At 45.5% G+C, this 24,837-nt stretch overlaps 1 protein-coding gene across 1 annotated transcript; it reads right to left on the bottom strand.

Moving 5' to 3' along the window:
• Positions 1-4,620: 4,620 nt before the first annotated feature.
• On the bottom strand, positions 4,621-13,918 carry LOC116948098 (alpha-tocopherol transfer protein-like). The gene is made up of 5 exons (XM_032964440.2): positions 13,561-13,918; positions 8,490-8,623; positions 7,694-7,887; positions 6,709-6,819; positions 4,621-5,183 (listed from the first exon to the last, which is right to left on the bottom strand). Exons 1-5 carry the CDS (start codon positions 13,788-13,790, stop codon positions 4,842-4,844), a joined length of 1,011 nt encoding a protein of 336 aa, XP_032820331.1. The 5' UTR covers positions 13,791-13,918; the 3' UTR covers positions 4,621-4,841.
• Between the last annotated feature and the right edge of the window lie 10,919 nt (positions 13,919-24,837).

Raw genomic sequence — 24,837 nt, 5'->3', positions numbered from 1 at the left:
GATTCGAAGCTTTCGTGACTGCAGGAATCCATACTCCTTTGGTTCTTTCGGTAAAGTCACGTAGGTAGAAAAATAATAATAAATCACGGCGTTTCGACGATTGCTTGTGTTGCGATCGAAACGTCGTCATCTATTATTTTTCTACCTACGTGACTTTACCGAAATAACCAAAGAGTATCATCACCTGCATCATCATCATGATCACCACCGTCGCGAACAATTGCTCATTATCATCAGCCAAGCTGCTGTGTGGATGAAGACCTCCTCAACCCCGTCGCCACGTCTCAAAATTGCGATGTAGGCAATCAACGTCGGCACCTGGACACTAACTTTATATTTCATCGTTGCCATCTCCACCTCAGTGAATGCACCCTCGGACGACCCAATAATTGCCGTGACCCACGTCTCACTTGACGGAGACGTTCAATTGCAGAGAGTTCGATCTTGCCTCGTTATATCATAAACCTGTGATTTGATTTGACATTGCGTCGTCATATGCAGTACATGCAGTACATGCAGGCCGTTGCGATGAGGCCCTGACCAATTCCCTTGGCCCATGGCTCATTTTGGCACAAGCTATGTTGTCACATTGCAGGACTTGCAAATGCAATGTGCTTCAACTTTAGATTTCAATAAAAGATACGCAAACATGCAAATGTGTTGACGTCGAAACCGACTTGTCAGCTACGTAAAGTTGTACTTCCTAACGTTTCGTGTGAGAGGAAGAAGCTACGAAGTCATCTGTGTTAATATTAGAAACTATGTCATAAAAAAAAACAACAAAAAAACCTACTGGGACATGCTGAACTGGTTTGTGGTAAATCATGTGCTTGCATATCGTCATATTACACGCAGCTATCTCAACCCGGTAATATTTGAGAGAGGGGAATCCGTTGATTGTGATAAACACCCAAGGGGGTTTATTTTGATTCCCGTAGATGTGTGTAGCTTTTGGTTGTGGTGGTGATGATGATGATGCACACAGCATACAAGGTCAATCAACTCAATCGATCTCTCCAAATATTTCACTTGAGGAAGATGATGTGCCAATGCAAACGAGAAAGATGATGCATGGCCTGCAGCAAGTAGGTCCATTGAACTCAAATATCTTAAGTGATATTTCACCTGTAGATGCAAATCCGTGTGAACCAAAGGGAATTGTACATGTTGGTATTTGACACGTGTGCAATTACCGAACCCAATGACCTCGGGATGTGGTCGAGTCTACTAAACGAGGGCTCATAAACCTGTCCGTGTGGACAGGTTTTGTTTAGGTGTTGTGGTTTCTTGCCAAAAACACTGCGTCAGTATAGTACTCTCGTGAAACGGGGTTGATACCCTCTGAAGCTTTCCTGGAATATATACTGTACGTTATTATTATTATCATCATCACCATCATGGCTATTATAGGTAATGGTATGACATTTTAACAGCAGGATAATTGGTGAAGATGTTTCATTTGCAATAAAATTTGCGTTTAAATAATAAACCTATTAACAGCTGAGTCATATGGACCTGTAATGTAAAAGGGTTATTTCCCAGCACAACAGAATAGTAGAAGTGACAGGTTAAGTGTTTAATGTTCATGGAAGTTGCTATTTTAGGTCATGTGTCATATTGAAACAGACTATTTAATAATTAAGTTTTGCACCAACTTGTTCCTTCTTCAGGGAAGTGAAATCAATTTGTAAACCTTGCATTTCAGAAGCACTGATTTGAGGTGAAACACCTGTACATCAAGAGCATTTATTGGAAAAAGGCTCTCGGATTATTAAATGAATAGCTGATTATGAGTTAAATTACTCGACTAATCAGATAACGCTAACATAGTTGGATAAGCCCGGAGCATCTTCCAAAGCAGTGGTTCTCAAATCTCTTTTTGGCTAATGTACCCCCCTTGTTGAATGTTGTTTCAACCGAGTACCCGCTCCTTGCCTGACCCAACATGGTTCTGAGAAATAACACGTATGGATTAATAAACGTCAATATTTTAACCAATCGTCCATTTTGCGAAATAACCTAACTAGCGAGTAACTGCAAGCGAATAACAAAAAAAATTGTCGTACGCGTGACGCAAATTTGTTCGCATGATCTTTGGTTCTTTCGGTAAAGTCACGTAGGTATAAAGCCTAAAATAAATTAAATCACGACGTTTCGGACGCAACACAAGCGTCTGTCATCAGGCGGGACAACCACAGCAGGAAACAATTGCTGAAGTAGGCAAAAGAGCTGCTGATAACAAGAGGTGATATAGATTAGGGAGCGGTGGGGGAAGAGCCAAGGATCGAGAGGGTGGTGGTGGGGGGGATAGAGAGGGTGGTGGTGGGGGGATAGAGAGGGTGGTGGTGGGGGGATAGAGAGGGTGGTGGTGGTGGGGGGATAGAGAGGGTGGTGGTGGGGGGGATAGAGAGGGTGGTGGTGGGGGGATAGAGAGGGTGGTGGTGGGGGGGATAGAGAGGGTGGTGGTGGGGGGGATAGAGAGGGTGGTGGTGGTGGGGGGATAGAGAGGGTGGTGGTGGGGGGGATAGAGAGGGTGGTGGTGGGGGGATAGAGAGGGTGGTGGTGGGGGGATAGAGAGGGTGGTGGTGGGGGGATAGAGAGGGTGGTGGTGGGGGGATAGAGAGGGTGGTGGTGGGGGGAGAGGTGGCGTGCAGCAAGCTCAACATGCACGGCAAATTTCCCAGTGATGGGAATGAGCAGGGCTGGGAGTAAGAAACTAGAGATGCGGATATGAAGGCAAACTATAAAGCAGCTAAGGTTTTACCTGGTTGATAACATCCTTCCAATGATTGCTCAATGTGTATCCCCTCCCTAATCTATATCACCTCTTGTTATCAGCAGCTCTTTTGCCTACTTCAGCAATTGTTTCCTGCTGTGGTTGTCCCGCCTGTTGACGGACGCTTGTGTTGCGCCCGAAACGTCGTGATTTAATTTATTTTAGACTTTATACCTACGTGACTTTACCGAAAGAACCAAAGAGTATGGATCCTTGCAGTCAAATCTAGAAATGTTCGCGCTTGCTGGCTACTCTAGGAAGAAGCCACATTGTTTAAGATCGATGAGTTTCGAAAAATATTTGATGCCCTTCTGTTACCGTATGGATAAAAAATTGTATCTTGGTTATTGTATATTGGCAGATTCTATACGTGCTTATTGATTGTATGGTGAACTGCATCTTGCTCTTATGATTTAGCATGCATTCTCAATTATCTGAACGTATTTACTAGTTTTAAGGATGTATTATTGTGCAGTTTTATTTTTAAGTGCCGTTATAATCTTCACAGTATGAGCGCTGGACAATAAAGTGGTTAGGTACTATACAAAGACATCTAACAATAATATTTAGGTTTTTTATATAGTGTTATTTACGCATCTGCAAACACGGAGGCGCTTTTATTAAGATGCATTCAGTCAATTAAAGAGGCGTCTATACGTGTGGGAGGAAACCGGAGCACCTGGAGAATAAATAAGTAATATATTTTAAACATGCTTCAATGAAATGTACTAGTAATTGAAGAACTCCACTCCAGGAAGTGGCTTGCCATAACGTAAGGGGCCGTGGTCATTTATAGCCGACGTCAGTTGAGCGTGGACAATTAGACCCAAGCCGAAACATAACATATAAAGAAGATTGTTTAAACATGTTTTTATTTTTTATGATAGAATATAGTATTGTCATCAGTATGACATAAGTATAACAAGTTTGCAGTCGATACCACACTGCGAAGTGGGTTAAAATTGAGTTACAAGATTTGAGGATATAACGACAGAGTTAATAATAAGTAATACTTAAAAAAAACTTTTTTTAAAAACACGCTTTAATGAAATGCACCCTATTAGTAATGGAAGAACTCCACAACTCCAGGAAGTGGCCCCGAAGCTTGCCATAACGTAAGGGGACCGTGGTAATTTACAGCCAACGTCAGTTGACCGTGGACAATTAGACCCAAGTCGAAACATAACATATAAAAAATGTTTTAAAATATATATTTTTTGGGAGACAGAGATGTCCAGTTTTTTCCATACCGCCTTCTGACAAGTCATGGTTAGGGTGACCTCGAAGCCCACGGGAGTTGCACAACATTTACGTGATCCACAAACCCTTCCACCTGCGTCTCAAACAACCTATGTTTTTTTAATTTGTATTGATTGACAAAGCCCTCATGTAATGGCCACCCACCAGCATAAGTGGGTGTAACCACAGTTAGCCAAGCCAACCCTCAAGTACTGTATATTGGTGTCTTTACACACAAATATGTAGTTTTCAACAATTATTTTGCGTTATTCTTTATTAGTGTTTCCGAGTCTGTGGCTGGATGATTTTTCATTCTATCAGGCTCTGGTGAAGCACATTACTAGAACTTTTAATGAACAAGGGGGATTCAACACAAAGGCTCATATCGGGAAGGAGTATTTGGGAAAACAGGAAAGGCCAGGAGAAGAGACAATAGCTTGTTTATTAGACGGGCAGAAGTGTTTGTTAGGAGGGAGTGAAGACCATTTTGACAATAACTATCAACCCGCACGTCTTTTGGACTGTCCCTCCCAGCCAGCAAAGCTGTAAATCGTAGAGGCCTGTCTCCCTCCACCTGTATCCCTCTATTTGCGAAAGGGATGCATTCTTAAAAAAAAAAGCGTAAAATGAAATTTCGTCAATTGGAATGGCTTCTCCCATACATTTTATAATAAATATTAGGGATGTTTTATGAAATTTCGTAAACGGAACGTTCGTAAATCGAGGGATACCTGCGTATCCAAATGTTTCTCTCTTAATCTGCCCCCTCTTCTAACTCTTCCTCCCTCCCTCTACATTCCTCTACTGCCTTGAACAATCGTGTAGCTCAGCTCGACTTATTTCTGATTGGCTCGAGGTCCAGGCCCTCAGGCCGGACGTGAGCGCTGGCGACCTTTAGCTTGTTCCACTCCTCGGGCTCTACCTCCTCAATGACCCGCCTAAAATCTTCCTGCAGCTTCTTATCCTCGTCTGTGAGGACCTCCGCGGGCAAATCCTTCTTGAAGACGATGCCTCCAAACGCCTCGATGAAGTAAGGCTCGGCGGCGAACAGCTCCTGGGCCCAGGTGTCGGCGGAGATCCCGGGCGCCGTGCCCCCGTACTCCGCTGGCAGGATGTCGGGAGAGATTTGCTCGTGCAGCGACAGGAAGTCCGTGCCGTGGAACATCATCTGCAACAAAATAAATAAAATAAAAACGACCGCTTAGGTGCGGCTGGAAGGGTCAAGGAAGTCAACTTTACTATTCACTTTCTACCCAGGTGATGGTGGAGACGCACGCGCCTGCATTGCAGCACCGTGGAGGCAGTGAGAGTTGGTGGATCGCACAGATGTTCCGAAATGCCCTTGGAGGTGCCACACCCTGGCTTGCCAGAAGGAATTACAGAAACAATGTGGACTCCAATCTGTTCTACCTGTATCAGATAGTGTTTCCCCCTTGCACGCGCGAGTTTTCTTCCGGCTCTCCGATATCCTCCCACGTGTAAACACGCATGACTTGGCCAATAACACCTCAATAAATAGAGGACCGCAGAACTTGGATGGGAGTTTGGCACCAGCTCACTGCATGGCTGCCTTTCCTACTTATCTGTTGTTCCTTGGGCCTCTGAGTTGTTCTCTCTATACGAGAGTGAGCGAAGATGATGTGGCACATTAGAAGTTGAAATTATGATTTTTAAAACGCTCTGGAAAGTAAGATACATCCCAAACTGGTGCCCGGTGTCAATACAGTTATACAAATATGGTCACACAAGAAAAATGCATTTTAGAACCCAAATAATATTGTAGTCATAGCTTGTCAGAAAGACTGAGCCAGCGCTGCTGAGGTGCTCTGAGTTTAAATGAGATTTAGGTGCGCAGTGGAGTGAATTGATCTCAGCCCAGTCACCGATGACTCTACATATAAACTCGTAGTGTTACATTTTGCATTTCGCTGAGTTTGGATGATTTCAATTCTGAGAATTTGAAAACATACGAGGCTTGATTGACATGCTAATATGAATTCTGTACTCATGAGGTCACAGAAAAGGCGTGCCCCTAGTTCGTATAGAGAGGTCGATTCAGGTAACTTCAGCAGTAGATCGATGATGTCATCTTCCAAGACATTTATCGGACACAAGGTGATGTATCAGAGACATTTCTTCGGCCGGTTACGTGATGCAAAAAAGCACAATTGGAATACAACCGGGTAAAGAGAAAAGGCAAAAATAAATCAAAACATCATGATTACCGTAGTCTTTTACCACGAAATCAAAGTGACTATCTGCCCGAAAGAGCATTATGATGCTCATTTCAATTGCCATGAGCAACGGTCCCGTGACGAGAGGCAGTCCCTCCAAAAAGTAGTGAAAATCGTATCCACCACTAAGAGGATGGGTTGACTTTACCCCCAAAGTGGGATCTGAATTCACGTCCTTTTTGGTAGTGAATCAAGGTCTCTGCCATTCTGCCACTCTGTCAGATAATTTTAAAGTCCAGATAATTTGTGGCAACTGTAGCAGACATCGAATGGTGTACTTAAGTGTACAGTGCAGATATCAGCAAACCACCAGTGTTTATTTCTATAAAAAAAAAAATTCCACTTATAACTCTCATGTGCTGCGATCACAAAAAACCTACACCATTAGTACAAGGTATTTCAATGCTGATTCAATATCCACATTTATCAGTGTCAACAAAGTGATTCAATTGTGCGTACCCGCTTTTGCATCTTCTCCTTGAAAAAGGGCTTTATCAAGGCGAACATGGCTTTGAATATCGATGGCTCATTAATTGTGTGATGTCCTTTTATTCGTATTGGAAATGCATCCTGGGAAAAACACACACACACACAGAAAGATCAAACAAAAACATGAACTGAAAAAAAAAGTGTTTTTAGACTCATAGAAATTCGGTGTTTATAATGGTCACAACCCGATGTACAGACACAAGTGAATAAAAATGTTATTTAAATGTAACAGTAACTTACAGACCTTTGTCAATTTACCGCTGGATGATGGCCTTCCACATGCAATGTTAGTCAAGAGGGCTATTTGACCATACTTCAACACACTGGTCAATGCTGGTTTGGTGAGGTGCTGCCAAAGTCCCATTCAGTTATCACTTGCCACTGATGTTAGCCGTGGCCGGAAATCGAAGTCGGTTTAGAGTATTCATAACACAGTGCATTACCCACTGCACCACAGCTGTCCCCAAATATGCAAACATGCGTAAGTGATTGCAAATTCATTTAAGTACAGTAAAACCTTGGATTGCGAGCATAATTCGTTCCGGAAACGTGTTTGTAATCCAAAGCACTCGTATATCAAAGCACTCGTATATCAGTTGTGATCACGTGACGCTCGGCAGACAAAGCGTACACGTACTACTCGTATTGCAAGATCTCGCTCGTTTATCAAATTAATATTTATTTAAACTTTTTGCTCGTCTTGCAAAACACTCGCAGACCAAGTTACTCGCAATCCAAGGTTTGACTGTATATAGTAGATATGAGGTTTGGATGAGAGGTTTCTGTACGTTGAGATTTGTAAGGACAATTTTTTTTACCTTTTTAGATCATTAACATTACGTCCGAATGTAAACTTTCGCCGTGATAATGACAGTGCTGTCCACGAGACCACGTGACACGACTTTTGGCGCGTTAGGGTTAGTTGTACCTAGGCGTACCTTCCACTGTAACGTACCTGTATCACTGTGGTTATTTTCTTCATGAGAGAAGGGGTGAAGTTGGTGACGTGGGCGAGGCCCATGCCCTTGTGGTCTACTAGGATGGTGATTCCGTTCACCTGCGTCTCCTCGGACTGGATCAGCAGCTCCAGCGTCATGTACATCGCTTTGAAATTATCAATGATGGGAGTCGTCGATGGGTTCCACTTTCCTGTTCAAATTGATATGGACGTGATTAACCTCGTGCCAGAGCTGTGTGTTGTTATTATTATTACAGTAGTGAGGAAAGCCTCACAGAGTCTCGACTGTTTATCAGGAGGGTTCTGATAAGCAGAGAGCAATTTCTATGGATTTTCCATTTTAATAAATTGCAAATATGTATTCAAATTTGGACCATGATGCCGTCACACATAGCCTACTAATTTTAGAATAACATCACGAGATCTTTAACACCCACTGTGAAATGCAGGCATGTGTTTTCACGGTTAATATACCGGTAGTAGTAAACTGGCGGCCATGGGTTCGAACCGCAAACCACTGCAACAAATGGCAAACGCCGCTACCACTCTATGTACTCTATGTTGAACTTCTTCCACACTGTACGTAGTCAACCGTGCTAACCGGAGGTGCCATGCATATACCTAACAGTTGGGCCATTCCACGGTTTTTGGCGTGCGTGTCGGACAAGTGAAATTAAAACTCAGCACTTGAAGAAGCTCCCAACACATGGAGCCAAATGTCAGACGTGACACCAAACAACAAGCAGTACAGCCTGAGAGTGCAATGGAGGGCTTGACCAGCGTCCCCTCTCACCGGGACTCTGGATGATGACGCGTCTGCCCTTGGAGTCCCGCTCTGGCAACACGCGGATGAAGCCGCTGTCCAGCAACTCTTTCACTGCGGACGGCCGGAAATCCTGGAAGATGTCTGGCCAGGTCTCGTGGCACCTCAAACAAAAGGAGTCAACGGGGGAGTCAGAACGCAAGCTCGCGAATTTGCACGACGGACATTCGTGACGTGAAGATTATTCGCCGATTCAAAGCGTGGTACAATAATGTGTGCAAGGGTGGAATGTTGGCGGAGGGAGGTTAGCACACGGTGCTATGAACAAAACGACCTGAGTGAAATAAGTTAAATGTTTCGCCACGGGTAACATTTATTGGCACGTGATATCTGAACCGGCCAGTGCTGCCCTCTCCCTGCTTCACCAACCTGCACTCACCAGCACGGTGAGGTATGGTGAACCCCTGGTCAAACAATCTCTACGGTGAGCCCTTGAACCAACAACGAACTAATCAAGGGCTTGTTCATTAAATACAGCGTAACAAAAAAATTGTTCCTGGGTAGTGTTATTTCCTAATTGCTTGTGCCTCAAAAGTACAGAAAATAGCTATTATTCCCCACAAACTTTGCTTTTGTGACCAGGACACAAAAATCAAAGTTGATAATCCACTCCATTAATAGCACTGTGTATCAAAAAATAAGTATAAGTTTGTGGGGAATAATGGCCATTTTCTATACTTTTTAGGCATAAACAATTAAAAAATAACACTTAGTACTCAGGAACAAGAATAGTGTGTACATACAGTGAGAGAAAAAAAGTATTTGATCCCCTGCTGATTTTGTACGTTTGCCCACTGATGAAGAAATGATCAGTCTATAATTTTTATGGTAGGTTTATTTGATCAGTGAGAGACAGAATAACAACAAAAAATCCGGAAAAACGCATGTCAAAAATGTTATAAATTGATTTGAATTTTAATGAGGGAAATAAGTATTTGACCCCTCTGCAAAACATGACTTAGTACTTGGTGGCAAAACCCTTGTTGGCAATCACAGAGGTCAGACGTTTCTTGTAGTTGGCCACCAGGTTTGCACACATCTCAGGAGGGATTTTGTCCCACTCCTCTTTGCAGATCTTCTCCAAGTTATTAAGGTTTCGAGGCTGACGTTTGGCAACTCGAACCTTCAGCTCCCTCCACAGATTATCTATGGGATTAAGGTCTGGAGACTGGCTAGGCCACTCCAGGACCTTAATGTGCTTCTTCTTGAGCCACTCCTTTGTTGCCTTGGCCGTGTGTTTTGGGTCATTGTCATGCTGGAATACCCATCCACGACCCATTTTCAATGCCCTGGCTGAGGGAAGGAGGTTCTCACCCAAGATTTGACGGTACATGGCCCCGTCCATCGTCCCTTTGATGCGGTGAAGTTGTCCTGTCCCCTTAGCAGAAAAACACCCCCAAAGCATAATGTTTCCACCTCCATGTTTGACGGTGGGGATGGTGTTCTTGGGGTCATAGGCAGCATTCCTCCTCCTCCAAACACGGCGAGTTGAGTTGATGCCAAAAAGCTCCATTTTAGTCTCATCTGACCACAACACTTTCACCCAGTTGTCCTCTGAATCATTCAGATGTTCATTGGAAAACTTCAGACGGGCATGTATATGTGCTTTCTTGAGCAAGGGGACCTTGCGGGCGCTGCAGGATTTCAGTCCTTCACGGCGTAGTGTGTTACCAATTGTTTTCTTGGTGACTATGGTCCCAGCTGCCTTGAGATCATTGACAAGATCCCCCCGTGTAGTTCTGGGCTGATTCCTCACCGTTCGCATGATCATTGCAACTCCACGAGGTGAGATCTTGCATGGAGCCCCAGGCCGAGGGAGATTGACAGTTCTTTTGTGTTTCTTCCATTTGTGAATAATCGCAACAACTGTTGTCACCTTCTCACCAAGCTGCTTGGCAATGGTCTTGTAGCCCATTCCAGCCTTGTGTATGTCTACAATCTTGTCCCTGACATCCTTGGAGAGCGCTTTGGTCTTGGCCATGGTGGAGAGTTTGGAATCTGATTGATTGCTTCTGTGGACAGGTGTCTTTTATACAGGTAACAAGCTGAGATTAGGAGCACTCCCTTTAAGAGTGTGCTCCTAATCTCAGCTCGTTACCTGTATAAAAGACACCTGGGAGTCAGAAATCTTTCTGATTGAGAGGGGGTCAAATTCTTATCTCCCTCATTAAAATGCAAATCAATTTAGAACATTTTTGACATGCGTTTTTCTGGATTTATTGTTGTTATTCTGTCTCTCACTGTTCAAATAAACCTACCATTAAAATTATAGACTGATCATTTCTTTGTCAGTGGGCAAACGTACAAGATCAGCAGGGGATCAAATATTTTTTTCCCTCACTGTAGTGATATTACTGTATTTGATGTGGTATGTACTGTGCATGGTTTGTACTTTACCACGGGACTGAGTTTTGGCCAGCTGTGGGCAGTGCAGCAAATTCCATTGTTGGACTGAACTATGACCACGCATCAATTATCGCTGTCTTCACTCACCGGCACGGTGAGGTAAAGTCAAATATAACCTCGTGACCCGCACGGCGTGGCGGAGGCCCTATAACTGGGGTATGCCACCCTCCCGGATTGGCAGAGAGTCGATCGGAATTGGCATCGATCTCCAAGTGACTATTGAAAGCAATCCGGGAGATTTTTAATAGGAGGGTATCATAAGAAAATAAATGGATAGGAATAGAAACGTCCCGGGAACAGCTTCAGTGAGAGTTGGTAACCCTTGCCCTAACACTGCAGGGAGTTGATAAAAAAAAAATCTGCACAAATGTTGCTTGTGGTGCGACGCTGCATTGCGAGATCACACAAAGTCCGTGCAGTTTTACAACTTCATGACCGTAGTTTACTATCCTCGCAAAGCCTTCAGCTTACACCGAAGGGCAAACATGATCACTGTACACGCCTGCAACCTCTAACCACCCAGGCAATGTCCACGCAAGTGCAACCTAAACCATCACTCCTTGCAAACTTTTGAAAATAAGTGGCGACCAAATGTGATTTAAGTTGTAGTGTTTAAAACGCTGTATGCATTGCCCCGTTAGTCATTACAACGGAATGTTAAGCTTGTCAACAATTCGACGTACAGCACTTTAACTCCTGTGCACACGCGTTGTTGCAAGGTTTCTTTATGCAAGCGGTCTTTTTTTTAAAGACAACTTCATACTTGCGAAACTAACTGTATTCAGCAACAACGCATGCCAAATATGTACTCGGCGACGTTTCGGGCGATGACCCGTCTTCAAACGACAGGCTGCCGATTTTAAACCGGACTCAAAGCACACCCCGTAACAAAAAGGTTTTCCCACATTTTTTGCAAAGCGGGACATGCTTAGGGGCCGTCCATAAATGACGTCACACACCTAGGGGGGGGGGGGGTCAGACATTTGTGACGATGTGTGACGGGGGGGGGGGGGTGAGAAATGTGACGTCACATCAAAATGCGCAACTTTAAATAAATATAGACAACACGTTTTACTTAATTAAATAAGACTTTTAAATAAATGTTTTCTCTTACAACATCAGAGTGCAGCGTAACATTAAATACGCACTACAATGACAACAACAGTTTAAAGCGATTTGAAGCATGTTTTATTTTCAGAATGGAAATATGGTTTTGGGGGAGGGGGGGGCAGAGCTTTGTGACGTCATATAGTGACCGCGGTGTCTCGAGCCACGCCCGGGCACGCGTGCGAGCCGGTTCGATTCCCGCTCACGGCCAACATCGGTGACGATTATCTGAACCGATTCCTGGGCTTCCCATCAGCACGGGGGAGACAAAGGCGGCCGGACGCCGGCCACCCCTCGCGTGCCGTACCGGCCTTCAGAAATATTACTTTGATTTTCGCCCAACGGTCTGTTGTTGAAACCTGCCCGGGTGCCTTTGTCTTTGTGTGTGTGGCTCTTGCCACTGTGACCACAATGGCACAGCAAGAAGCCGGACTGTGTATGTGTGTATGTCGGAGTGTCAAATAGCCGCACTGTGTGTGTGTCGGAGTGGCAAATAGCCGGACTGTGTGTGTATGTCGGAGTGTCAAATAGCCGCACTGTGTGTGTGTGTATGTCGGAGTGTCAAATAGCCGCACTGTGTGTATGTCGGAGTGTCAAACAGCCGCACTGTGTGTGTGTGTATGTCGGAGTGTCAAATAGCCGCACTGTGTGTGTGTCGGAGTGTCAAACAGCCGCACTGTGTGTGTATGTCGGAGTGTCAAACAGCCGCACTGTGTGTGTATGTCGGAGTGTCAAATAGCCGCACTGTGTGTATGTCGGAGTGTCAAATAGCCGCACTGTGTGTGTGTCGGAGTGTCAAATAGCCGCACTGTGTGTATGTCGGAGTGTCAAACAGCCGCACTGTGTGTATGTCGGAGTGTCAAATGGCCGCACTGTGTGTGTGTCGGAGTGTCAAATATCCGCACTCTGTGTGTGTGTGTCGGAGTGTCAAATAGCCGCACTGTGTGTGTGTCGGAGTGTCAAACAGCCGCACTGTGTGTGTGTGTCGGAGTGTCAAACAGCCGCACTGTGTGTGTATGTCGGAGTGTCAAACAGCCGCACTGTGTGTGTGTGTCGGAGTGTCAAATAGCCGCACTGTGTGTGTGTCTCGGAGTGCCAAACAGCCGCACTGTGTGTGTGTATGTCGGAGTGTCAAACAGCCGCACTGTGTGTGTGTCGGAGTGTCAAATAGCCGCACTCTGTGTGTGTGTGTCGGAGTGTCAAACAGCCGCACTGTGTGTGTGTCGGAGTGTCAAACAGCCGCACTGTGTGTGTGTCTCGGAGTGTCAAACAGCCGCACTGTGTGTGTGTGTCTCGGAGTGTCAAATAGCCGCACTGTGTGTGTGTATGTCGGAGTGTCAAATAGCCGCACTGTGTGTGTGTGTGTTGGAGTGTCAAATAGCCGCACTGTGTGTGTGTGTCGGAGTGTCAAATAGCCGCACTGTGTGTGTGTGTGTTGGAGTGTCAAACAGCCGCACTGTGTGTGTGTCGGAGTGTCAAATAGCCGCACTGTGTGTGTGTGTATGTCGGAGTGTCAAATATCCGCTACTTGTAGTAGCTCTCCACGAGCTTGAAGGTCCTCTCGTGGTCAAACTTCCTGGCTCGCAGGAACCGCAGCAGGAAGGCGTCGTCCGTCCGAGCCGGGATTTCTGGGCGGTGGCCGAGCGCCTCCCGCAGCTGCAGCACCTCCTGGGCCCTCGTCTCGGGGTTCTCTCCCAGCTCCACGCGAGCCCTCTCCACCAGCTCGGGCGACAGCGAGCACACGTAGCCGCCTGCCATGGCCGTGCGCGCTGTGTGGAGTGTGGAGCGGGAACACGAGAGTGCGAGACGTAAGCGCGTGTAGTGGTGGTGGTGGTGTTGTTGTTGTTGCGCGCTCTGAGAGTAGGAAGCAGTAGCGATGTCAACGTGATGTCACGCGCACGCACCCCACCCACCACCCACCACCTTTATGTCTGCACCCTGGGTTGTTGCCAGACTGCACTTCTGTTCTCAAATTTTATATATATTTAAAATAAACTTTTTTTTGTTAAACACGCTTTTAACATGAATGTACTGTAGAAGAACTCCACCACGACTCCAGGAAGTGGTCCCGAAGCTTGCCACAACGTAAGGGGACCCGTGGTGACTTACAGCCAACGTGAGTTGAGCGTGGACAACTAGACCCAAGCCGAAACATAACATATAAAAAGTAATATTCTTGGCTCTTTCGGTAAAGTCACAGTAAAATTATTGTTTTATTTTTTATTCTTTTATTGTTTCCCTTCTACGTGACTTTACCGAAAGAACCAAGAATATGAATCCCTGCAGTCACGAAAGCTTTAAATCAAAATAAAAAATAATGTTGAAAAATATGTTTTTAATGATAGAATACAGTATTTCCATCATTATGACGTAAGTATACCAAGTTTGCAGTCGATACCACGTTGGGAAGTGGGTTAAAATTGAGTTACAAGATTTGAAGATACAACAACATACAGCGATGTTATTAACCAGGTAATGTTTTAATTTTGATTTAAAGCTTTCGTGACTGCAGGGATTCATATTCTTGGTTCTTTCGGTAAAGTTGTTTCCCTTCTACGTGACTTTACCGAAAGAACCAAGAATATATAACCAGGTAATGCCTTAACTGGTTGTGATTGTTTCCATCCGACCTGCCGTTTACTAGTACACCCCCACCCCCCGTGTCCCACACTTCTAGCCACGCCCACTTCCCCCCCCCCCAGCCTCACGTCCTCTCTCCCCCAAACTTTCACGCAGCCCCTTCCCCCTTCCCCTCCTCTCTCTCTCCCCCCTTGCCCCTCCCCCCTCTCTCACCTATATAACCTCTTGCCACGGCAGCTCCCTCGCCAACTTCAGCATTTTCTTGCTTTTGGTTTGTTACACCCGGTGAAGAACGTCGTGATTTGTTTTCATCTTATTTCTACCTATACGTGACTTTACCGAAAGAACCAACGGGTAATTGTTGTATTTCTTCATAGTGGTGCACACAACGTGTGCCTCTAAAGTAAGCCTCTGCCCTTCATGACTTGACAAGATAACCCAAATAGCGATGACTCTTCGATAAACTTCAACAGGTTACATCGTGCAGCAGCAGAGGGCAGATCTAAGAAAAGCCATCCAGCCACTCATGGCATCAACAACAGTGATGTGTCTCCTATGTTATCTAATGCCCTCTCTTGGTCTCACGTGGGCGAAGTCATTTTAACATAGAAACACTGACGATCGATCGACTAGAACTTGTCATCAACTTTTTGTGGTTTATTAATTGCCACCATTAAAAATTAAGACAGGAAACTCCCTTCAAGCCACGTCCAGCATTATGCGGCTGATGATGATCCTGGTGACTCCCACCCATCACCTCCAGTCCAGCGGCACAATGTGAGAACACAGATGACACTCCCCCGAATATTTTCTTATTTTCTCAACAGTAATCGATTGAACCATTAGATTCAAAAATCAATCGCTTCAAGTCTACTCCAACAACAACAGCCGCAATTCACCACTAAATGACGATTATGTCACCACGGCGCCTGTGGTAGGCTCGCTGCACTTTGAGGCCACGTGAACTGTTGAAGGTTCACCGACAGGTCACGGGACAGACCCGGCAGGTGCCATGGGTTCATTGACTGAGACGACTGACATGATGCTCCAAGGGTGTGTCCCAAATGTGCCAACTCGCTGCGTTTTAGCTGATCGGCTCTGCACTCATTGCCCTCCAATGTAATGACATTGAACAACAAATAATGTACTGTAAAAACAAAACTAACGACTTGAAGAAAATGTTTTAATCGTGACAACGAATCGTAATAATCGAATCGTGTGTGTGGGGGGGGGGGGAGCTCATAGTTTACGTCTCTCTCATTGGCTGGTGGAATGTAAACAAAGAGGGGAGCGGGTTCGTTTCCTCAGCACTGCGTGTGCTCACTCATAAGCGCTTTTTAGATTTTTGAATTTTCCTGCCCTATATTTTTTTCCATGAAAACATTCGCTGGGACGAAGAGTGCCGTAACGAATCAGCATTCTACGGGACGGCGCTAATGGAAGTTTCTGCCTGCGTGTACATTAAAGATGTCATCTTGTCACGTAAAACAAACTGAGAATCATGCTGCGGTAAGTTTTGCCCATATTTTTTCTAAAATGTATTTGCTTCTATGATGTTATCAAAGTGCCATGCGTTAGGCCGCCGTTTCTCATACTTGTATAATGGTGTATTCACACGGACACTTAGCTTTTCTCCTGTGTCACTTTATTACTTGGCATCCTGTGTGGATGCTCCTCACACTAACACAGTGCACCCTTGCTCCGAACTCCCTCTCTCTATACTCCACTAGCCTGTCACTTAATACTCCACTAGCCTGTCACTTAATACTCCGCTAGCCTGTCACTCTTCTCTCACACCTCCACCTCGTTCTTGCCCCCAATGGGGGATCAGCCAACACCGCTGGGGAGGACGAGGTCCCAGGCCTCTTCTCCCCGGCTCTTGCCCTCTTCATTCCTTCAGCTCCAACCAACAACAACCCCGTGTTGCTCCACACACACCCTTATGCCCCCCTCCTCATCAAGGGTCCTCAGTTACCCCCCATTAAGCTGGTGCCTCAGCGGCGCCTCCTGCACGCACTCTCTCTCTCATCATCTCCATCTCCCGCCTCTCCGGCGTCTACCCCGTGTTCCCACGCCCGCACCTGCCTGTCCCCAAATGCACCCGCTTTTTGCAAACCCCGCGCGTTCCGCCACAACACTTGTGTAGCGTAATAGCGCCGGCTGGTGGACAGCAGCGGCAGCTGGGGTGGACAGAAAGCACACACGCCGGTGAGCGTGAGCACGGTGTGTTGGCAGAGCGGAGGAACTGGGGCAAGGGTCACGGAGAACCCCATCTGGAGGCCCCTGGAACCTGCTAGCGAGTTCGAGAAGGTGAGGTGTGGTCTGGGCGGAGCCAGGCCGCACTGGGAGCATAAAAGGAGCCGAGAGTGGGAGCTCAGGGCTGCCGGTTCTGGGAGTGGACTCGTCCCGTCGTCGCTGTTGTCTCGTCGCCGTCGTCACTGAACGTCTCCGCTAGATATTGCGCTACGAAGGAGAGCAGTTGGCTATCTCAGTCAGTGCCGTCAGTGCTAGACGGCTAGTGTTGCGTACAGGCTAGGCTGAGCTACTGTGGCGAGTGTGCGGACGAGACTGTGAAAGTTGTTAATAAAGAAAGTGCCACCTAGAAAATCTGTCTACGAATTGTTGACACTACACTTGTGTTGGCCCGCAGACCGCTCAGCCGATGCAATCATTTCCACAGACCACCCAGCCAGTCCCCCACACCACTGATGGCAAAACACATTCCACTTCTCTCAAAATACCAGTCATATACAATTATTTATATTACCCGAACATAAAGCATTATTTCTTTAACGCAGCTATACGGGTTTTTTTTATGGGGGGGGAATTTAGTTCTTAGGGTTAGGGTAGTTTAATCAAGGTGTTTTACCTAACTTAATTTTAAATAAAATTTGAGTAAAATATGAATTAATGTCTGAAACAAAAGGCATAAACATTGTCATTATTTCTGGATTAACCTGCACGTGCATCACAGCCTCACGGCCCACCTGGAGGACCGTCGCGGACCACTGCTGACCTGGGCACTGCACTTCGAGAATCACTGCGTCAGGATAGAGAATCAGAACTCTCTTCTGTCTCCACGGCCTATAGGAACGTAATGCATGCAAGCCTATTGGCTTCCCAGACCAACATTATCAAGCAGCAGCATTCCTTTAAGCAAGAAAACTGAGGACCAGTTTCAACCTTCTGGATCTCATCAGCAGAGTCACGCTTGTTAAACAAATGCTGCTGGATTACCGGACGTCGTTTAAAAAGGGAACTCCTTTGACAATGTGAGGTGGTTCCCCTTGAAGGACCATGCATTGCTTATGTTACAATACGTGTATGAGAAGTTCAAGGTTCACACACACACAATACCCAGAAAATTAGCACACAGGAAGATATGTTGCGTGCAGTGATTGCATTATATTGTTTACATAACTCAACTTCATTGTTAACCTCCTCCCCCCCCGCCAACATGATTAATTATACGAATTATCCTCACTGTGATGAGGAGCACAGCTGTCAAATTGGGATTTTTGTGCGTCTTTTAAAGATGTTGAAAGAAATTCAACATTCCGTGAATACTAATAATGGAGTGGCAGCCAAAGGAGAAAACACACCCGAGAGCATGTCCATCGTGGAGATGGAGCGTCAAATAAGTGCATGTGCTGATGCTAGTTGGATTGTTGTATGGCAAAACTGTGAGAATTGTTGTTTGTTTGGGGAAAGCCTTCATCCAGGAGTGGATTACAAATCGGCTGATCCCGATGATGATGGTGATGATAGACCCTCACGCACGAAAGCTACTGCTGATGACAATCAGGTATTTATTGTAGGTAGTTTCCCTTGAGCAAAAACAAGTATGACTGTAAATAATGAAACCTGCGGCATACACCTTATGAAAAATAACATTAGCTAAAAATAAAATTGTTCAATTGCAATGCCAGATTGTGGGATTTTTTCATGAATTCATTGCAAAAGGAGTCCAGTGGCCAACACCACCTGAAACGTGTTGTGCTCCACTTCGTAAAATTTACACCGGGTCACTCGATACGATCACTTGAGACGGACATGGAATTAAGACCTTCATGGAACAAAACCCAATGGCATTTGCAAGGGTGTTTTTTTCGTTATGAGCTGAGCTGATAAACACAGGTTCCATACAAACCAAAAAAAAAAACTCCCCGACGAAGACATCCGTTCGTGTTTCGTCTTTAGTACAATGGAACGCTGCTGATAGAGTTGGTCAAAACAAGATACAGTGCCGCGGAGCCTCCTGTTTCGGACACCTCTTTGGACAACACCCAATCCTTGATTTGCAATCTTTCTCCTAAGAGAAGCGCACGTGGACACGTGGGTGTTTTTTTTTTTAACGCGAGACATGTCTCTTTGGTTTGTGCATGATTTCTTCGAAGAGAAATAAAACTCAACGCTGCAGACTGCCCTGTTCGTGGCACAGAGGGCTGCCTTGAAAGCACAGGGGGAGATGGAGTGGAACTTTGGTATTGTTCAGTCACGTTCAAGAGCCGGGAAACGGTATCGATCCCAAGCGAAGAAGACTTTAGGAACCTCTTCGGTTTGATGACCCCTGTGGAATGCTGGCGGTCAACAGTTGTCTCTTTATCTCAATGCTGCGCATTGGTTTGTCACTTCGCTAACAATGTTTTATTCATTGTGACTTAAGACAAGGTGTTCACAATGCGGTTCTTGAGGACAGTCGGGAACTTGCATACTGCTTAAGACGCGTGAGGGCTGGTTGTACAGACGGTGCATGGTTTTGCTATGTTGGACCCAGTATCGTCAATCTGCACTTCACTTCACAGAATAAAACGCGTAGTGCGTTTTGTGTTTAGTTGGCTGTCTTTCCCCCGCACCTCCGATTAGCAGGGTTGGCTACGTACGGTGCAAAAGAAGTTCAACATGCATACAGTGATGAAGGGGGTTATAAACCCACAGATTATATCTACCCATTGGCACAATCCTAAAATGAATGCCTCCTACTGATGAGGGCAGGATTCTTGTAATAGTTACAAAATCAAATCATTCATGTATGTATGTGGTTGCGAAATAACGTCCATCACTTTAATCAGTAGTAAAACTCCCTTGGGTTCATGTCCCAGGCTTGGGCCACTAAGATCATCATCACCATCATCCCTGTGGCGGAGGTGGGTGTCGCACAGCACCCTTTTTCTTTGCCCAATCTTTCGTGATTCACGAATTTGATTTTATTTGGGTGAGGCCACATAACGAAAAAAAACCCTCCAACACCGGACGCAGCCAAACAAATTAAATTTTCATGTGCGCTGTGTAAGCATTTAATGCGCCAATAATTGTTTTTGTTTCATTTCACCAGTAAGCCGAAGACCAATTGTCACAACCAAATATCCGGAATTTTATTTAAGATATTTCGTTTGAAAGAGCATCAAACATTATCAGGACAAGATGCAAGGAGTCAGCTTAATCTCGGGTAGGGGTCGACAACCTGTGGCTCCAGAGGCCGCATGAGGCTCTTTAATGACGTAGTGTGCTCTTGTAATTCGAAAAAAAATGTCTCTTCTTGTTGTTTTGATTGTCGACCCCTGACCATGGAGGTCCAGTTCACCATGGGAGTCTAGTTCACCATGGAGGTCCAGTTCACCATGGAAATCCAGTTCACCATGGGAGTCCAGTTCACCATGGAAGTCGAGTTTACCTTGGAAGTCCAGTTCACCATGGGAGTCCAGTTCACCATGGAAGTCCAGTTCATCATGGAAGTCCAGTTTACCATGGAATTCCAGTTCACCATGGAAGTCCAGTTCACCATGGAAGTCCAGTTCACCATGGGAGTCCAGTTCACCATGGGAGTCTAGTTTACCAAGGAAGTCCAGTTTACCATGGAAGTCCAGTTCACCATGGGAGTCTAGTTTACCAAGGAAGTCCAGTTTACCATGGAAGTCTAGTTCACCATGGAGGTCCAGTTCACCATGGCAGTCCAGTTCAGTATGGGAGTCCAGATCACCATGGGAGTCCAGTTCACCATGGAAGATCAGTTTACCATGGAAGTCCAGTTCACCATGGGAGTCCAGTTCACCATGGAAGTCCAGTTCACCATGGAAGTCCAGTTCACCATGGAAGTCCAGTTCACCATGGGAGTCTAGTTTACCAAGGAAGTCCAGTTTACCATGGAAGTCCAGTTCACCATGGGAGTCCAGTTCACCATGGGAGTCTAGTTTACCAAGGAAGTCCAGTTTACCATGGAAGTCCAGTTCACCATGGGAGTCTAGTTTACCAAGGAAGTCCAGTTTACCATGGAAGTCTAGTTCACCATGGAGGTCCAGTTCACCATGGCAGTCCAGTTCAGTATGGGAGTCCAGATCACCATGGGAGTCCAGTTCACCATGGGAGTCCAGTTTACCAAGGAAGTCCAGTTCACCATGGAAGTCCAGTTTACCATGGGAGTCCAGTTCACCATGGAAGTCCAGTTTACCATGGGCAGGCGTCGGCAACCTGCGGTTCCAGAGCCACATGTGGCTCATGAAGGAATGTTTCGTGACGTTATTTATTAAGGACTACCGTCTCATATTCACATGCATTGTGGCTTATGGAATATGGGGGGGGGGGGGGGGGTTATATGATTGAAATTCAGAAAAAATGGCTCTTCTTGTTGTTTTGGTAGCTGCCGCATTATATAAGGGAGTCAGCGGCTAGCTATTGCAAATCTACCCTGTTGTAGTGGCCAGGTATAGTGCACCTCACTCACCTCGCACAAATGTATGAAGGTACTTATTGTAATGCGATGCAAATATTTCCGGGGAAAATCCTATGACGAATGTCATCACGACTTTTCAAACTTAACAGGCTGTCATAGCTGCACAAGGAAACTTTAGAGATTGGTAAGCAAATCATCATCATCATCAGCCATTATAGGATGAAGGCCACCCCCTGAGATGTCGCCGTCTTTAATGATCCTGCGATGTAACAATACACCTACCTCCTGCACGTGAGATAATTTCGTCACTCCATCTCCCCAGGAGATGACCTCTCTCTGTTGCAGTCCATCACCTGCGCAATACCCACAGCATCTGGCAGGAGGACGTGATGGCGAGATGTGATATCAAGGACATCGCCTTCAATGATTTTTTTGACATTGACCCTGCATTCAAATTATGCTCTTCTGCATCATTTTGTAAATTCTAGACATGGGGCAGCTTTTTTCCCCTATTCCATTTGTGTCTGCTCTTGCATAATCTAAGGTGCCATCAACACACAAATCCCTCCAAATGACAATCACCTTTGGGTATTTGTAAAAAATAAAATCTGTGACTGGCTTCATGACAGCAAGCTGAGATGCTCGCTGAAACTCGCACCAATCCACAGGTTCCTGTTCCTGGCATGAAATAAAGTTTCCAACACCCACACATGCACACGTTAATTGAATGATTGTTCATTTGCCTACTGATAACTACATACTGCAAGGTGGACTTGCGCATATGGAACGGTTGTTTAGTGCAGGGTCGGTGAGTCGAGAACTCTTGGGTGTGATGGAATCTTATCAATAATTACATCAACAGTGGCTTGCCTCTGCACGTGGTTAGGCTCAAACAAGTTTTCCCAGCCTCAGATCAAGCCCTGGCATGTCTGGGGTGGTGCAGCCAGTTCCCACCTCACTCGCTCTGCTTCGGAAAATTCCACGTAAAGCAGTACGGTTTATTGAACAGCCCAGCAGTGGCCGATTCACTCCAGTCACGGGCTCACCGGCAGTCGGTGGCCTCCCCCTTATGCCTCTTTTATCGCTACTGCCATGGTTTCTCGTGAGCTTCACCCATTGATTTCTCAACCCATGTTGAGGACTCGGTCTAGCGGTCAGACTGCTGCGTTGTGCTTCTACCGTGTTCAACCACCACACGTGCAGGCCACAACACTTATCGCGTTCTGCTTCTTCCCTCGCAATGCTCGCCTTTGGAATCCCTCCTCATCGCCTCTTTCCCCAAGTTCATATATTCTTGCTGAATTCAAGAAACAACTTCATTCTCAGATTCTTGGTTCTTTCGGTAAAGTCACGCAGAAGGGAAACAATAAAATAATGAAAATATAAAACAATACAATTCTCACGACGTTTCGACTGCAGCACAAGCAATCGTCAAATTTTCTTGTTGTGGTTTTCACACCTGATGATGATTGCTTGTGTTGCAGTCGAAACGTCGTGAGAATTTTATTGTTTTATATTTTTATTATTTTATTGTTTCCCTTCTACGTGACTTTACCGAAAGAACCAAGAATATGAATCCCTGCAGTCACGAAAGCTTTAAATCAAAACTTCATTCTCATGAATGGCAACATTAACAGCACTGATCGTTGCTGGCTCCGCTGGTGGTGTTGTAGCTTTGGGCCCGTGCCCAGCAAAACACGATAACAAAATAACTTCCGTGACATCCACCTTTTGTGATGCTGCTGGCTGAACACAATGAGGAAGAGCAGTCAGACACGGCAATAAATCCTCTCCATTCGGTGAGCGCAGCAGACATCCTGTAGCATTGAACAAAACGTGTGACATATCCTTCGTATGCTTAATTTTTTTTTGTTTAACATAAAAGTTTTTTTTTTACCATATCAGTCATTTTGTCGACTGATTTGCACAAGAAAAAAAATACATTCCCACGCATGGTCCTTGGTTAGTGTTTTGCTCATATGAATAACTTAACCACAATTCCCACTAATGCTGTATTATCCGAATTCTGACGCACTCACTGCCCACTGTATCTTGAGGCAAGAGTCGAGGGTCCCCCTTATAGTCCTGAGAATACCATACTAAAACACGATGATTCTATCTATGGGACCCTGTACGAATGATGAGCGTTCGTTAATCCACTGCTGGATGAAGCCCCCCCCCCCTCACACCCCCACCCACGCTGTGTCTGTCATGTAGGAGTTGTTTGGTCATCCTGGTTAGCGCAGGTAGACGAAGCTAAGGGGTTCAGGACCAGTGCAGATATCACCCATCATTGGTGTCAACCGTGGTCGAGAACTGCACTCGGATCCGCCAATTCTAATCGCGTGCTCACCGCTGCTCGTTCAGATTTGTAAAACGACGTGGATAACCCACAGCGGCAGAAGAAATATTGCAGGCCGGAAAACCGTGCATTTCAGACGACACGCGGAAAAACGCACAAACGGCCTTTGTGCGATTTGTAAAAAAAAAAACCCATCAGTCGTTCCTGAACAAGGACATTGTGGTCGCCTGGGGCCACCGTGAACATCGCTGCTGCCTGTACGTCGGTCACCATTTGCTGAAATGTATTTTGATGGTGACCTCAGCCAAGAGGACCACAATGCACTTCCTCAGGAACTGCGATATGCACATAATACAGGTTTTTAGGGGGTTTTTGGGGGGTTAGATCACGTAAATACATAAATGTATCATTAAACCCGCCACCACCCGACAGCTAATTCGTAAGGTTTGTCACGTAAACAGAAGAATATTGTAAATGTTGTAGCTTGGCTCTCTCACACACCGGTGTGCTGTACTAGTAACGAATTGACATGCTCTGTTTACGTGACGAACCTTTCTAATTGGCTGTGTCGGGTGGTGGCGGGTTTAACGACACATTTATATATTTACGCGATTTAACCCAAAACACCTCCTGGATTAGCCACTGTGCTGCCGCTCGACCGCTTGAGGCAACGCTATTCGCATAATGCTCATTGAGTTTGGTTGTGCAAAGAGAAAACGTGTACACATCTGAGTTTTCTTGGCTGGGTGACTTTACTCAAAATTCTAACATGAAGGTTACTGAGCCAGCATCTCCAATATGCAGGACGTGTCGGCACTTTATTCTGCCAATCGCACCTTGAGATCAGACATGAATCCTTGTAAGAAGGTTTCAGTTTTATTGCCAGAAAAAAGGGGGAAACCCCTATTATTATTAGCTACGAGGTAGTATGTGAACAGCTATGAAGTAGCTTTTCACATACTACTACGAAGTAGCTTTTCACATATATAATATATATTCTAAACGCATGTTTCTAAACGTGGAGGGGAAACCCAGAGGGAAAATGCACGTGACCAGGCAGAGAACATGCAAACTCCAAATAAACAGGCGTCATGGTCAGGATCCAACACACGACTTCCTGTTTACCAGGCGAGGGAGTTAACACCTCGCCACCGACATGTTAACTACCTCGCCAATGGTTTGGATTAATGTCAGAGAGTTGTTTGTTTAAATGCAAAGCACACATGGATGCCACGCATGAAGAGCATTATATA

Source organism: Petromyzon marinus, chromosome 32 (assembly GCF_048934315.1).
Source record: "Petromyzon marinus isolate PM22_M1 ecotype Great Lakes invasive population chromosome 32, UKy_Petmar_22M1.pri1.0, whole genome shotgun sequence".
Lineage (NCBI taxonomy): Eukaryota > Metazoa > Chordata > Hyperoartia > Petromyzontiformes > Petromyzontidae > Petromyzon > Petromyzon marinus.
Note: the sequence above shows the minus strand (reverse complement) of the source record. Positions and strands in the feature narration are given on the sequence as shown.